The sequence below is a fragment of the Zalophus californianus genome, chromosome 15, assembly GCF_009762305.2.
Source record: "Zalophus californianus isolate mZalCal1 chromosome 15, mZalCal1.pri.v2, whole genome shotgun sequence".
Lineage (NCBI taxonomy): Eukaryota > Metazoa > Chordata > Mammalia > Carnivora > Otariidae > Zalophus > Zalophus californianus.
The window spans coordinates 74,939,611-74,955,610 of NC_045609.1; the positions used below are offsets into that span (position 1 = coordinate 74,939,611).

Sequence of the window (16,000 nt, forward strand, 5' to 3'; positions counted from 1 at the left end):
TTTTGAAATCTGGGGTAGGGCCCACGAGCTTGCATTTCTAACATGTTCCCAGACAATGGTCATGCTGTTGGTCTGGGGACCACAATTTGAAAACTGCTGCTCTAGGGTAAAGCAGAGCAACAAGATGGAAGGACCCTGGCTACTTAGTGTCAGGGTGGAGCAGGGCTGCCCCAGCAATGTGCAAATCTTGCTTTTGGACTATTATGTAAGAGATCAATATGCCTCCTTTTTTTTTTTTTTTTTTTAAAGCACTGTATATAGTTCAAGCAACTTTGCCTTCACCCCATCAAGGACACAGGTGACTGCCCAGTAGGGAATGGTGATCTCTAGGCAGGTTTTGGATCAGTGACAGCGCTCACATTCAATCTTCTTCTTTGGTCTGCAGGTCCAGCTCTCTCTGAAGGAATCACCTCTTCCCCATAAGCCTGACCTGCAGATGGCAGGCCACAGGGCCCTCGGCCCAGGGCAAAGCCTACTGGACCGGAGGTGGAGACCCGACCTGAGAGGTGCCCACCTAGGCTGGCATATGTGGGCTGGATAAAGCAAACAAGCTTTGGAGGCCTGGTTTGTACACCCCACCCCCACCTCCCTGCCTTCTCTCCACCAACCTGTTTGCATTAAGACTTTCTTTCTTCAGTTCCCACACTCTCCCTTAAGTGGTTAAGACTGTAGGTCGTAAGTAAAAATGGATTGTACAGCTTGATTGTAACACAGCAATTTGATTTTTAGGAACCAATGCCATGTTTAATGTAGGAGTGTAATTGGCTCCTCATTATTTTTTAAAAAATTGGTGGGTTCATTGTGACTGAAAAACCCACCCCACCCACCATGCTTGTCCTCTTTCAAGAGAGAGAAACAGAAACACACACACATACACACACACCCATGGGCAGAAAGCATGGCGCCACGTCTCCTTCCAGGGCACGCTGTGGTGCGAGAATTCGCCTGGGGCCAACACTGCTGCTCCCCCACCAGAGGAAGCCAGCCTGGGTGTTGCTTTTCCAACTCTGCCTGGATTAGAAGGACTCGTCCTTGGCTGCTGGAATAGCACCATCCCCCTTCTCCGCTGTCTGGGTGCGCAGTACCCACCTGAGGTGAGGTACCCTACTGAGTCTCAGGGGACCAGGAGGCGGCCTTAAACCTTGATTTTGTTTTATCTGTACCTTGAGTTCCTGTGTTCTTAACAAAACCACTCCTCATTTAGAGGAACAAAAACCTTTGCTGTATTTCCACCCACCCCCACCTCCAGAACTAGAAAATTTTACCTCAGTCAGACCTATGACCGTGGATCTGCTCTCAGCTGGCCATTATTTTCCTTCTCCTTGGACATCTTTTGAGCTCTTCTCTTCCATGTGGCTCCCTTAGGCTGCTTGGTCTCCCAGCATTCCTCTTTCTTCTGCCTCCATAAGCCACAGGGTGTTTGCATCTCACTTCCTAATTCATCCCTCATTATACTGAAGTGAATGAATCCATCTATCTGCATCCTCTCTTTCCATGGGTGGTGGGGACCTTTGTTGGCCTCACATCATCTGGCCTCTAGTGGGCTCCCAGGAAGTGCTTTTTTGGCTGGTTGACGGATGTCCATCTGATGCCTCATCAGCAGAGGGATTTAGACTTCAGCAAGAAGAGGTCTCTTGCTAATCTGTGTCCCTTCCTCTCTAGGAAAAGGGGCTAGATAATGTATAGGAAGCAGAAAATTTCCCCTCTCCTAAAAATGAAGGAAACTTGGGTCTTCTAAGAGGTGGGGAGGGGTGACTGGATCTCATGGCCTGCCTTTATCCACAAGAGTCCCTTCTGTTGTGGGTTCTCACCTATTCCTGCCACCACTCTCCCACTGGCCCAAATGTGGGTGGATAACTCCTGTATACTGATAAAAACCATAACATTGAATCATATCCAACTAGATCTTGTGGCTAACAGGCCGGAGCTCACCTGACTCCAGTTCGTGTTCTATCACAGGGTCTTTCTCTACCCAGCTCCCTATCTCCCTCCAGATGGTGCATGGCATCAGGGGTAATGGGTACATGGCACTTGTTATGTTATTTTTTTAAACATTTTATTTATTTATTTATTTGACAGAGAGAAAGAGCACAAACAGGGGGAGTGGCAGACAGAGGGAGAGGGAGAGGGAGGAGCAGGCTCCCCATTGAGCAGAGAGCCCAATGTGGGGCTCAATCCCAGGACTCTGAGCCGAGGCAAAGAGTTCTTAAACTTGACCTCATCTAGGAGGTTGGATACAGATGTAAGGGTGGGGGTGGGGAGGCAGACTGTTGGCTTGTTCTAGGCTTGGAGATATTCTCGTTCTTCAGGACTGTAAAGAAGCAGTGAAGCATTGGTTGCTTTCCATTTCAAACTGAGAATTACGTGATCATATTCCTTTACTGTCTTCCATCCCCACAACTCTGGACTCTGTAGAGGTCCTGATCCCCGAGGGGGACACATTCACCAGGAAACCTAGTAAGGGGCCCATTGAACTACACCCTATGGCTGCTGCCTGGGCACTTTAGGATCTTCATAATCAGGAGCCAGAAAGCAAGAGAAGGGGTGATCATCTTGTCGAGGGCAACGGAAGGAGGTAGGGCTGCTTTCACACAATGGGGGCTGAAAGGAATATGAGTGTAGCTCAGGGGACCCACGTGGGTACGTCTTGGTACTTCTTACCCAACTGTGTCTATGAACAACATAAGCAACTCCAACCTGAAGAGGATATGGTTACCATGGACTCAGACCCCCCAGGAATGAGGATTTGGCTCGTGCCATGGGGTAAGCCATTGAGACAATGGAAGAGTTGGCAGAGGGCAAGGGGAATTTAGATTGGGTAGTGCAAGAAGGGAATGATGAGTATCAGTTGCAGCCCTGAGGCCAACTGCAGCAGAGGCTGTGGTCTGTCCTACTAACCTCCCTCTTCTAAGTTTGCCTTCAGGGGATCGACGTAACTTCATGGTAATCATCCAAACTCATTGTCCTTACATTTATCATTTCTCCAATATGTTTTCAATGCCTGAATTGTTGTACTGGTCAACACCTTCCACCGGCACACCATCCCAGTCACCACTGGGAGAAGTTTATCCAAGTGGAAGGCCATCTTGAACCAAGAGCTCTCTGTCCACCATCTCCCCACCAGTTGGGTATTGGTCAACCCAGTTCCAAACCCCCATCTTAGAGTCTGCTCTCCCAGGACGCTTTTGGTGTCAACTACCACAGGTTGGATCCTCTGCGAAGCAGACATGGAGATCTAGAGTAAGAACTGCAAAACCTGTACTGGGATGCGGGATGCGACAGAGAAAGCCTTCCGATCATGATGCAGAGCTGACAAAATCCCTGGCAGACCAACAGGGAGTTCTGGAACATAGGTTGCAGTTTGGAGGAGTCCCTGGGGGTGAGGCAGACATAGGGAATCTCTTGAACCCCCACCTTGCTCAGTCATTGCACAGGGCTTCCCAGAGAAGAGGGCTTGAAAGTTGAGGCACACCCTGAAGGGATGAATAGCTGGAAGCTGTCCTGAACCGTGTTCCTTGAAGCTGCGCAGAGGATCCTTTTATGAAGGGGGATCCAAATGTGCCCACAACCCCGTGCTTGTGGCTGGCCATGTTTTTCTTGTGGTGGAGATAGGGTACCGGGGACAGACATTTCAAGCCCCTGCTTACGTCCCGTCTGCTAACGGCCGATTGGTTAGAGCAAATCACGTGGTCTAGCTCTGCCCACCTTAAGGCGGTGGCAAAGGGGCGGGGGGCGCTATGCTACAGGGGAGTGAAGAATTAGGGCCGGTAATTTGATCCGTACAGGATAAATGTCGTAGACTGCCGAGCTCCGGCCGTGGCCATTGCTATTATTAGTACCAGTCCAAGAAACCAGGTACCTTCCAGACCACCCTCAGGAAGGACAAAAGTCAAATTTGGTAACTGGAAGTCAAAATTGCAGCTGCCAGATGGGAAAGGCCAAAGCACAAAGCCACCCCCACAGCGTCCACCCAGAGCCCCTGCAGGACAGCTCCCGGCCGGCGGATCAATAGCAATTTGGGGTGCTAGGGGGGCGCCGTCTAAGTAACTGAACGTGATGAGAACCGGCTGCTCCCCAGTCCTTGGGGAAGCACCCGCACCATCCACTTAGTGCTGGAGCCTCGCCATTCTCTGGGCGCTCCCATTCCTCCCCCGGCCCTCCTCCTCCTCCTCCAGCTGGGGCCTGCTCCCGCCTCTTCCACGAGTTCCTCCTGTTCTGAGTGCTCCTGGGAGGATGGAGGCTGCAGGGCCACCCCCGGCCCAGAGGTGCTTTCGGGAGGCCCTGGAGAAGCTTTTCCCCCGCCTCTGCTTCCTCTGCTCCCTGGTGACCTACGCGCTGCTGGGTGCCGTCCTCTTCTCGGCCATTGAGGGCGGCCAGAACCTGGGGCCAAATGACCCGGAGTTTGAGGAGTTCTTGGTGGAGCTCTGTGGCATCTTGAAATGCAACAGAACAGGTAGGGGGCTCCCCTGGGTGGGGTGGGCCCTTTCTCCGTGGGTGGAGGCAGCTCCAGGAGAGCAGAGGGCTGTCTTGCAGGAGGCTGGGGGGAGGGGGGGGGCCCCGGGAGCCCTCAGCTTGTATCCTCCCCATCTCTGCGTGGGACCTCAGGCAAACCACTTCTCTCTGAGCCTCAGTTTTCGCCTCCAGAAAATAGGGAGAACAGCAGCCTGTTAGTGTTGCTATGAAGAATGTAGGGAAAGCACTGAGCCCCAAGTACATGCTCTGGAAGGACCCGCTCCCTTCCCTTAGCTTCAGTTCCCAGCCCACCCAGACCGGCAGGCTCCAAGGAGGATGGATTGCCAGAGATTTGATGAGGTTGGTTGGGGGACATGGGTGAGTAGATTTGGGGCTGGGGGTTCCTAGGCTGGTCCTCCGAATTATGCCTGCCTGGCCCCATGACTCAGTTTACAGGAACTAGGATTCAAGGGACAATTAAACTGGGCTTGGTCCCCTCGGAGGAGCAGCCTGGCCCCCTTCTCTCCCATTTCCTGTTCCCAATGGCCTTTTCTACCATCAGACTCAGGGGAAGGGAACTGGTAACTTGGGGGCCCGGTTTTAGTCCTGGTTGCTCCCCCAGCTTGCTGTGCGATCTGAGGTAGAGCTGTTGCCCTCTCTGGGTCTCAGTGTGCTGGACGGTGGGGGCCCACAGTCTCAGGCCTGCCAATCACAGGGACCCTGTGGAAAGCAGATAAAGCACACGAAGCCTCTTGAAAGGCACAGGCTCTTTACCTATCTCCTTACTGCATTTCATTTGTCTTTAGTCACTCATTACTGCTCTGCCTTATTCCCCAAAGCTTGCAAATATGTATTTAATAGACCAGAATAAAAATATAGAGAGTTAATAAATAAAAGACAAAGGAGAAACAGCCTCCACAAGTGAGGGGAAGGATGTCCCTGGTGTGACAGGTAGGTCCTCAACAGGGGCTGCTCACAGCTCCTTCCATGGGCCTGACCTTGCTTCCGAGCAGGTTCTTTCAGCTGAGGCCGACAGGAGGCTGGTCAAAGGAGGCAGGCTCTCCTCCCTGGAGGGTCCTACTGTTTCTGTCTGCATCTGTCCCAGACAGACACACGCCTGCTCAGCTGACCCAGGAGATGTCCTCTGCCACCGCCACCTCCCGGACTCTGAGCCACCCCTGGCTCTGATGGTAACAAGTTCAGAGCTTCCCAACCCTGGCCACACATCAGAATCATCCAGGGAGCTTGTCTGAAATACACATTTCCAGGCTCTTCTCCAAACCCACTAAATCAGGATTTCCAGAGCTGGGTTGGGAATCTTATTTCTACAGTTTTTAAAGATTCTGACGCACAGAATACAAGGGGAATTTAGCACTGGTCCAAACCCCATTTTGTTTTTGTTTTTTAAAATAATCTCTACACCCAGCTTGGGGCTCGAACTCATGGCCCTGAGATCAAGAGGCGCATGCTCTTCTGACTGAGCCAGCCAGGCACCCCTCCAACCCCATTTTGTACTGATTTTTGTTGGAGATTAAAATGCTCAGTAAGTGCAGACCCTGTGCTGAACACATTCCTGTGTTATCCCACTTAATCCTCACACCAACCCCAGGGGCCTGTATGAATTGACCCCTTTCACTAGGAAACAGAGGCTCTGGGAGTTAAGCAACTGGCCAAGGTCACAAACTACAAGGTGGAGCCAAGGATTCCACCCCAGGCATTTGGACTCCACAGCCGCGTCATGCTGCTTCCCTGGTGGGGAAACAGGCTCAGAAAGAAGCGTCTTATCCACGGCTGTGGGAGCTACTTAGGGTCAGAGCCGGGTCTAGAATGTCTGGACTCCCAGGTCAGCACCCTTTCACATAAGTACTGACTTCCTGCTGCGTGCCAGAGTCCCAAGATTGTTCTGGGGTCCTAAAGCCCACTGGCCACCCAGGCCAACAAAACTATGTGGGAACTTCCCTGAGGAACCAGGGCCCCAGTCCTGCTCTGTTGGCCCTGGGTCAGATGTTGTGAAAGCCAAGGCTTCCCAGAAATCCTCAGGCACCTTGGTGCCCACAGATCCCAGTGTGAGTACCAAATGCCATCAGGCATAATGACCTCCAGGAGTGGGGATGGTTTGTATCCATATAAGAGCTTGCATTTCATGAGACCCATTTTGCTTTCAATTCTCAAGAACCCTGTGAAAGAGACTGAGCCGAAGTAGAATGCCGCTTTGCAAAGCAAAAGACTCAGAGGCTCAGAAGTTTCAGGAAGCCCCCTCAGGCCACACAGCAATCCTGTGGCTGAGCTTGGGCCAGACCCATGGGCCTCTCCCTGGGGGATCCTCTCATAGGGGGGGTGTGTGTGTGTGGCCTTGTTATCTCCGAAGGCACTAAATGCAGGAACTAAGTGCAGAGACAGCAAACGCAGAACCAGGTTTTGGCGTTAAGGGGCCACAAGGCAGGGGGCGTGCTGGTCCCTGGGGAAGACCCCTGCGTGTGGTGGGACCTGTCTGGAGCAAAACCCTCTGCCTCACTCTGGTCCCCTCTTTCCCCAGTTGAGGAAGGCAGGAAACAGGACCTTGGGGCGCTGCTGCAGAAGGTGAAGCCCCACTGGTTTAGCAGGTTTGCAGACTGGTCATTCCTGAGCTCACTCTTTTTCTGCTGCACAGTGATCAGCACTGTGGGTAAGTCCGAGGGCAAAGGCAGGCCTGGGAGAGAGACGTGGGGGAGCAAGAGGGAGAAGGGGGAGGCTGGGGCCCCTTGGTGGGGAGGTGGAATGTTCGGTTCACTAGGTCAAGAAATGGTGATGGGGGGCTGCCTCTGTGTGGGGTCCACCAAGCCGGTGAGCAGGGCTGCGCTGGCTTCTAAGGTGGGGGCTCCTGCTGGTGGGAATTTGGAAAGAGTGCCCTTCTCCTGGTGGGTACAGCCCCTTGCCAAGCTGGAGGCCCCAGGGAGCAAGGCAGGGGGATGCCTTTCAGCCCCTTCCTGCCCCTTGGCTGAATGTTCTCCTACGACAACCTCTTGCCAGTGATCCCTGCCAGCGCGGACTCCCAGGCATCGAATGTGGTCAGCACGCGAAGTATTCGGGGTATCGTGGGAGCGCAGAGTAGGGGCAGCTGTCCCAGGCTTGGGGGTGGTCCAAGAGGCAAGACTGAAGTGGTAAGAACATTTTAAAGGCTCCCGGGAGGGGATGCCGGCCATGCTGAGTCAGGCAAGGAGAGCAGGAGTCACCAGTGTGGGGGAAGGTGGGCGTGAAGACAAAGGCCCAGTAGCAGAAGGAGTGGTAGGCACTGTAAGGTTAATTAGGGGTGACAAGGGGTGGGAGGGAGAGGAGGGGCCAGTCCACGGGAAGGCCCTGCAAGCTGGGCAAAGAGGTTGGGTTCATCCTGAGGGCAGTGGGGAATGTCTAGAGGGTTTTAAGCAAGGGAAGAACACGGTAGCTCAGCGTTCCAGAAGGATCAGCCCAGCTGTAGCATGGGGGGGGGGAGGGATCAGAGAGGGTAAGACTGGCAGCAGGGAGAGCGGTAGGGGGGCTTCTGTGGCAGCCTATGTGAGTGATGATGGCAATGGCCTCATCCAGGACCATGGTCATGAGGACGGAGAAGAGGGGTGGATTGGAGGAAGGCTGCAGGAAAGTCTGCAGTGGTTGGATACCTGGGGGATGAGGAAGGCACCGCAGTCTCTAGCTTTGCTGGATGGGACCGGCAGGTTGCTGCGGGGAGGGTGGTGAGGATGCTGGGCCGGGGGATGGAAGTGATGATTCAGGGCCAGTCAAGGTCAAGGCTCCAGTGGAACTTCCGAGGGGAGACACCCAGCACTGCTGGAAATGTGGGTCTGGGGCCCAGGGCCCTGGGCAGGGCTGCGGAGCTGAGTTTCAGAGTCACCAGCGTATAGATGGCAATTGACTCCCAGGGAACGGAGGGGAGCAACGAAGCGGGGGTGTGGTGTGGGGAGGGCCGGTGGGCGAGCGCAGGACTAGGAGCACTAACAGTGAGGGGGAGGGAGGAAGGACCTCGGGGGTAATGGGTGCTAACAGTTACCCCCCGGGGCTGTACTAAGCTGCCTCCTTTAAAGCTCAGCGAGGTTTTATGGATCAGGTGGGGGAGCCTGAGCCCAGAGAGGTGCTGCCAGGGGCCAAGGGCACACAGTGAGTAGAGCTGGTGCCCGCAAATAGGCCTCGAGACTTCAAGTCCAGTGCTCTTTCCCCAGAGTAGCCTGCCAGCCTTGCAGATCTGTGGGGTGCTGCAGGGACCCCGCCCAGCCCTGCCCAGGGAGCCCCAGGGAGAGCCTGCCTGTGCCTGGGGGGCAGGGGCAGCTCCGATTTCCAGAGAGACCTTGTGTCTGGCTGGAGTTGATGCCAGTGCCTGGAAGGAAAGGCACTTGGAGAGAAGGAGCCAGCCTGACCCCGTTCCCTGCCCTTCCTTTACATGTGTCTTCAGCCCCCAAAGAAAGCAAAGATCCCTTACGTGCAAGTCACTGGCCCAGGGCAGCCCTTCCAGAGCCCAGGGTAGAGGGGAGGGTGTGGGGCACAGCTGCCCCCTGCAGTGGCCACTTGCTCATTTAAAGGGGCCCCAGATCCTCTTCTCAGGGGCCACATGAGGTGTGGGCTCCTGGGTGACCGAACAGAGAGCAGACAGGAGTGGGGGGGACATGGCAGGAGCAGTAGCCTCCTGAGCTGGGGGGCTGGGCTGTTCTTGCACTTGGGCGCTGTGTCGCTGGGCCTGCCTCTGAGGATGCTCGAGTAACTAAGAGCCCCTGGCTTCCCTCCGCGGCAGTGCAGCAGGATGGGCCAGGTCGGAAGGGCCATGCCAGGGCTGGCAGGAGTGTCCCCTGCTGGGGATGCGGGTCACAGGAGTGGAGGTGGTGAGACTGCCCTCCGCCAAGGCTCGGGAGCTCCTGGGTCAGCATCCCCCCTGGGAGTGGGGCCCATGGCTCAGCCCCGGCCCCTCTTGGCCAGGGAAAAGGCCTGGGGCCCTGTCTTCATTCAAGAGAGTACCAGTCCCTGAGAGGGATGGGCCAACAAGGGTCACAGAGCCCCGGCCGTGCCTGGGTGCTCGTGCTGAGGCTCCTTCCCACGTGGGGGGTGGCGCACACTGGTTAGCTATGGACTCTGGAGGCCGGCCACCTTGGGTCAGTGGTGTGAGCATCAGGGAGCAATGTGGCCCTTCTGAGCCTCGTCCCCTCATCTGTAACGCCTCCCAGTCCTGCCTTTCAGATCAGTGTGAGGATAAATGTAAGTGGCAGCCAGGATCCTCTCAGCTGCCACTAACGGAAAATCCAACCCAACTGGCTTAAACTGCAAGGAAAACGTGTTCCCTCCGGAGTAAGGAGTCCGGTGGAGACAGCCCTGGGGCTGGTCGGTGTGCAGCTCAGCCGTGGCACTGAGCGTCAGGTTCTCTCCCATCCTGCTCAGCAGGTCACCAATGTCCACTCCCGTTGGGGCTTCACTGCCTCTGGTAGACAAAGGGATGGCCATCACCACCAGCATAGAAACCTCCCAGCCCCAAGCCAGTCCTGGCAAGGGGATTAGATCACCAGAATGACTTAGAACGGTTGGCTCTATCCCTAGAGCAGGTGGGGGAGCAGGGGTACCCCAGGAAAGAGGAAGGAACGGTTGCCGGGAGGACAACCAGAGTCTGTGGCAACGGGCTTCAGAATGGGCCCGTGCTTGTGTCCAAGAGCGCCCCCATGTGGCTCCTTTCGGAGCCGGTCTCTTCCCCTCCGTCGCTGCTACCCGCGGGGAGGTAAAGGTAACCCGCAGAAAGACTACTACTACCTACTGCAGTACTGAGCTGTTGCCAGCACTGGGCATGGCGCGCACAGCCTTTACACGCATGATCTTATCTAATCCTCATGACACGACAGTCCTGTGGGGTAGGCGCTGTGGCCTTTAGCAGAGAGCTGAGGCTCTGGAGAGGGAGGTCACAGCCAGCAAGGCAGGGGCAAGGCGCAGCTGGCCTTTCCAGGGAAACCCGCAGCTCAGTGGAGCAACCGTGCCGGGGAAACGGTAGCCCCAAGGAAAATAGTGGAGATGAGCAAAGGGGTTCAGTTTGTTTCCCTTTTGCTCCAGAACTTCTGGGGATTAATCTAACGCAGGCTTTCTGGGCTGGCGCTGTGGGCAGCTCGAGCTAGATGATTCTTTGTGGTAGGGGCTGTCCTGTGCATTGTGGGATGATTAGCAGCATCCCTGGCCTCTACCCGCCCGATGCCCCCACCTCTTCCCCTGCTGTCTCCACATTGCCAAATGTCCCCTGGGGGGGGGGCGGGCAAACTGTCCCCGTTGAGAACTGATCTAATGCAGTGGTCCCTGGACCCATTAGCATGCATGAACATCACCTGAGAACTTGTTAGACATGAGAATGAATTCTCAGGCCCCATCCTAGACCTACTGAGCCAGAAACTATGGATGTGGGGCCCAGACATCTGTATTTAACAAGTTGTCCAGGTTATGCTGATGCACGCTAACGTTTTCGAAACACTGACCCTGTGCGAGGGTCCTCAGTCCTGGCTGCACATTGCAATCATCTGGCTATCTTTTATAAGCTCCCAAGCCTGGACCCCGTGGCAATCAAGTCAGAGTCTCGAGGGACAAACCCAGGCCTCAGTATTTTTCAGAGCCCTCCAGGTGATTCTAATGGGAGTCCAGGCTGTGAACCACTGATCTAATGGAAATGCATTATCTTGGTTCAAATCCCAAGAAAGCGATGCTCCTATCAAATCAATTAGGATATCATGCCGTCCAGTAATTACAACTGGAAAAGGATATTGGGGAGGTTCTCCACTGCGTGTAATCAATAGCAGTGTTGGAAATGCTTCCTGCCCTACATCTTTGGGTCACCCTTAGTGTACCTGGCCTTGATGCTGAAAAAGGGACACCTGGCAGGTGTGAGGTTGGTCAATCCCCAGTCATTTCCAACTGGGGCAGTGCCCCTGGATGAGAAAGTAAAGCGCGTGGGGGCGCCTGGGTGGCTCAGTCCGTTAAGCCTCAGACTCTTGATCTCAGGGTCATGAGTTCAAGCCCCACGTTGGGGGTGGGGGGGCTCCATGCCCAGCATGGAGCCTACTTAAAAAAAAAAAAAGAAAGAAAGAAAGTAAAGTGCATGGACTATTAAATACTCACAGCCTAAGTGGAGTGGATTGACCGACCGTATTGGAATATATGAATATGTTATAAGAAATGATAGGATTTTCCATTATGCATTTCAGCATTCAGTAATTGGTACAGTTAATACAATTTCCTTCACAGGGGCCGTGTGCTCTCTGAGATTTGCTTCCTTGATGCATTTTCTGGAATATGGCGTATCTCCTGGACTCTAAACATGTTCTACCTAGAGGCAGTCACCTCTAGTTTAAATCCACTAAATTCACCTTTGCCAAGGAGAACACTGGGGTGGTAGGTGGACAGGGGAAGTCTTCAGGTAAGGGGTGCACACCCTTGTCGGCTTTGAGCTGCGCCACCCCAGACAGGTCACCTGACTTCCCTGTTCCTTGTCCATTAAATGCGGTAATAATGGTGGTTGCAGGCATTAGGGATTTCGCTATGCAGGGAATTTTCACTCTAAAAGACACTTTATCCTAGAAATGGGATGTTCTTTTCTTTAAAATAGATCTGACCCTGGGACCGTCTCCTGGAAGCTGAGAGGTTTCTACTGTGGAGCCTCTCCTGACTCGCCGGGGCGTGCACAGGAACCCAGGGGGCTCATCCACCATCTAGAAAACAGGGCGGTCCCCATCTCTGGGCCCTCATGGCTGTTGCTGACATCCTAAGGACTGATGGCTATGTGGGGCCCATGACAAGCTTTGGCACAAGAATCTTTGCTGACACTCAGGGCCTGGGCTCTACCAGAACTCCGTGGCCAGGCCTCTCTGAGCTCCTGCCCCTCCAGTAGAGGCTCCAGGTGCCCTCCTCCCTCATCTTCCCTGCTCCAGAGACTCTTTCCACACCTTTCTTCATGGCTGGAGTGACCACCTGTCCAGTTTGCCTGGGACTGCCACAGTTTTAGCACAGAAAATAGGGTGTTCTGGGAAACCCCTCAGCCCCAGGCAAACTGGGCAGGTGGTCATCCCGCCATGGCCACCTCTGTTCCTCTTCTCCACCTTCCCCTTTAAGTCCCCACCCCCACCTTCATTGCCTCAGTGCTTCTGGGCTTTGATCGAACAAGGCGCTGAGGCCACTTCTGCAACCTCCTCTCCTAGAGGGGAGGACCGGAGCTGCTAGTGACCCTCACGGAACAGGGAGGGGAAACAGAGGCATTTGGAAGCCTTGGCACTGTCTCAACAAGTCCTGCCCCATGGAACAAGCCTGGGTTTCTAATGGGAGGGTGAAGCAATGCGGCTCCCATTCCTGTCCCCTGGGACATACATACACCTGTCAGGTCCTCATCACATCCTGCTGATGGTGGAGAACTAAGCTCAAGGCCTTGCTTCATTCTCAACTAGGAGTCCTAGAGGGCAGGATTTCTGCCTGTTTCTCATTGTACTCCCAACCCCACCCACAAGTGCCTGGCATAAGGTAGGTGCTCAATAAATGCAAATCCAGGATGGGCGCTTTTGTTCTAATTGCTCATGGAACAGTCTGCTCTTTTATGTCCTGTTGTTGATCTCCATCTGCCATAGCATACTCACTAGTGTGGTTATTTGATTCATATCTGCCTCTCCCCCTAAACCAGAAGCTCAGCAAGGTTGGATATCTCACCACTGTGTCCCCAGCACATGCAGTAAGCGCTCAATATGCACCTACGCTATGAATGTACATTCAGATTTAACTGCCCCTGCCACCAAATGGTGCCTCGGGAGTCAGCCAAGGGCGGTGTGGAGTGCTTTGTGGTGGATGCCAACTGATTAGACCCTCTGAGGTCCCCAGCCCTCTCCCAGGACCCTGGTGAGGGTGGGCAACTTGAACATGTGTGTGCTCCTGGAAGGCAGAGCCTGAGGCCAGAGTCAGCCACAGGGAGCTACAGCCCTGGAGGAGGCTGGGGCTTAGCCAGCCTAGCAAGTGCCTTCCAATCAATTTACACAATTGGCCTAGGTTTTCCTGTATTAATCATCCTTTATGACATCATAAATTAAACACAGGCATTTAATACAAAAGCTTTTCCCTCACTTTGTTGAAGTCACTGAGCTCGCTCACTCCAGAAGATCCAACTACCTGGGCTGTGGGGTTTGACACCTCTCTGCTCCTGCCCTGCTGTAGACAGGAGGGTCGGGGCTGGGATGATGGAAGGATGAGGGGCTCCTGAAGAGCACGGAAGCCGCAGCCCACCCCTCCCTTTGCTTGGTCGACTGGTTCGTAAGGATTGCCAAGTTCCATGCCCTTGGGTGCTCCTGGCCCAGTGCGGATGAATGCTGGTGTGGCAGCTGGGTGGGTCTAGGGGTTTGGCTGCCAACTCCACTCTTGGTCACTGAATGTTCTTGGCTGGGTTGCTCCATTTCTCCAAGCCTCAGTTTCCCCACCTGTGAATGGTGCTAACGATGTCTACCTCTGCTGGTGGGTCGACACCAGCCCATAGTAAGCGTGACCAGCAGCTATTCTCAGCTTGAGGACAGGGCTGCCAACATTTCTCAGCTGCCCACTATGGGTCAGTCCCTGGGCTCACGTAATCCTTCCAGCTGGTCAGTATACCAAGCAAGGATGGTCATCCCTATTTTACAGACAAGAAACTTGAAAATGTGAGCCAAAGTCAAGTAACATTCTAGCAAATGGCAGAGCTGGGATTCGAACTCAGGTTGGTAAGATTCTAGATGCTGGGATCCTCACCACTTCACTAGCGTTTGGGAAGTGTTTGTCTAATCTACTGAACCACAGTGGCTCTGAGGGCAGCAACTGCATTTCACTCCTTCCATCCTTCCACTGCCCCACATGCTGTGCACACTGCTGTACACTGTTGGCAAATACTAATAGCCCGTTACAGAGGAACAAAGAAACGGAGGGCCGGACATCCTGGGGAGGACAAGAGTGGCTTCTTAACAACAGGTGCTTTCGTGGAGGATGAAGGAGGAGGTGGGTCTGATGGCAAAGCTGTCCACGGCCTCTCCCCTGCATTCATCCTGCTATGTGGATGCTTAGGTATGGCCGCAGCAAAATGAAAAGCGATCAGCTCACTCCCAGACATGCTTGTCCCCTGCCAAGGGCATCTTGGGTCAAAGATCTGGACATGAATTGCTCCTTATCCTAAAGAGAAGCTGAGTTTCACCTGTCACTCCTCCCACCAAAGCGAGCCCAAGGCCAGATGGCGGATGAATGCTTTAAGCTGAATATTTTCAAACACATTGTGTAAACTGTCACACCAGGGAGGAGAAATGACAGAGGTCTCTTTAAAGCTCTTTTCAGGGGGAGTGGGAGAGCAGACAACCACCCTGGGCTCTGTCCTCTTTCTCAGGTTACGGTCACATCTACCCAGTCACCAGGCTCAGCAAATACTTGTGCATGCTCTACGCCCTCTTTGGCATCCCCCTGATGTTCCTAGTCCTCATGGACACGGGTGACATCCTGGCCACCATCCTGTCCACGTCTTACCATCGGTTCCAAAAACTCCCATTCTTCCCGCCTCCCCTCCCCTTACTGGTGCTCCCGCCTGCTCTGCAGAAAGCCGGCCACCATGCCCGCGGGCGAGGCTGTCCCGAGGATCGTCACAGATGCCCAAGAGCTGCCGGGCCCCAAACCCGGCCCGTGTCCGTCCACCCCAAGCAGCAACACGGATCTGTTCGAGAGACTTCTTGCACGAGAGAAACGGAACATGCTGCACCCGCCCCCGCGGGCCGCAGAGAGGAGTAACTCGTGTCCCGAGCTGGTGTCAGGAAGACTCTCCGACTCGGTCATCAGCGATCTGGACCAGGTGGGACGGCAGGTGGAGAAGCTGGACGTGCCCCTCCCGGTCATCGCCCTCCTTGTGTTCGCCTACATTTCCTGTGCGGCCGCCATCTTCCCCATCTGGGACAAGACGCTGGACTTCGAGAACGCCTTCTATTTCTGCTTCGTCACACTGACCACCATTGGGTTTGGGGATACCATTTTAGAACACCCCCACTTCTTCTTGTTCTTCTCCATTTATATCATCATTGGGATGGAGATCGTGTGCATCACTTTCAAGTTGGTGCAAAACAGGCTGATTCACATCTACAAAAATCTCGTGCTGTTCTTTGCAAAAGGGGTATTTTACCACCCTGTTAAAAAGTGAAATCTCTGCCATCTCTTGTGTGACAAACACCAGCTGAGCTGGTTTCCTTGCGTTGTCTGTTGGGGGCCAGAGTAGTTGGAACTGGTGTCCCTGCAGCCTGTCCCCTGAGACCTTGGGGCTTAGAGACAAATCCTGCATGTGGGCTGATTTTGGTCCTGAGGCCCTGCAGAAACATGGCTAATGCCCTTCATATCAAGACGTCAGACAAAAACTATCACCATCCTCCAAAGCCCGGTTAATTGGAGCCCCACCTTCATTTTTCAAATGTCCCACCTGATGTAGATGAAAGCACCTTATGAATATCACAGCTTTTCTTGAGTCACCAGAAAAAAAATTACCATTGCTCTTGCAATTTGTACTTTCAGCTCCATTAACATCTTCCCGAGCTAC

At 54.0% G+C, this 16,000-nt stretch overlaps 1 protein-coding gene across 1 annotated transcript; it reads left to right on the forward strand.

The window, feature by feature from the left end:
- The first annotated feature begins 4,233 nt into the window (after positions 1–4,233).
- On the forward strand, positions 4,234–15,610 carry KCNK18 (potassium two pore domain channel subfamily K member 18). The gene is given in 4 exon segments (XM_027588097.1): positions 4,234–4,453; positions 6,989–7,117; positions 14,813–14,987; positions 14,989–15,610. Coding segments are annotated over 4 exon segments (1,146 nt in total).
- The last annotated feature ends 390 nt before the right edge of the window (positions 15,611–16,000 follow it).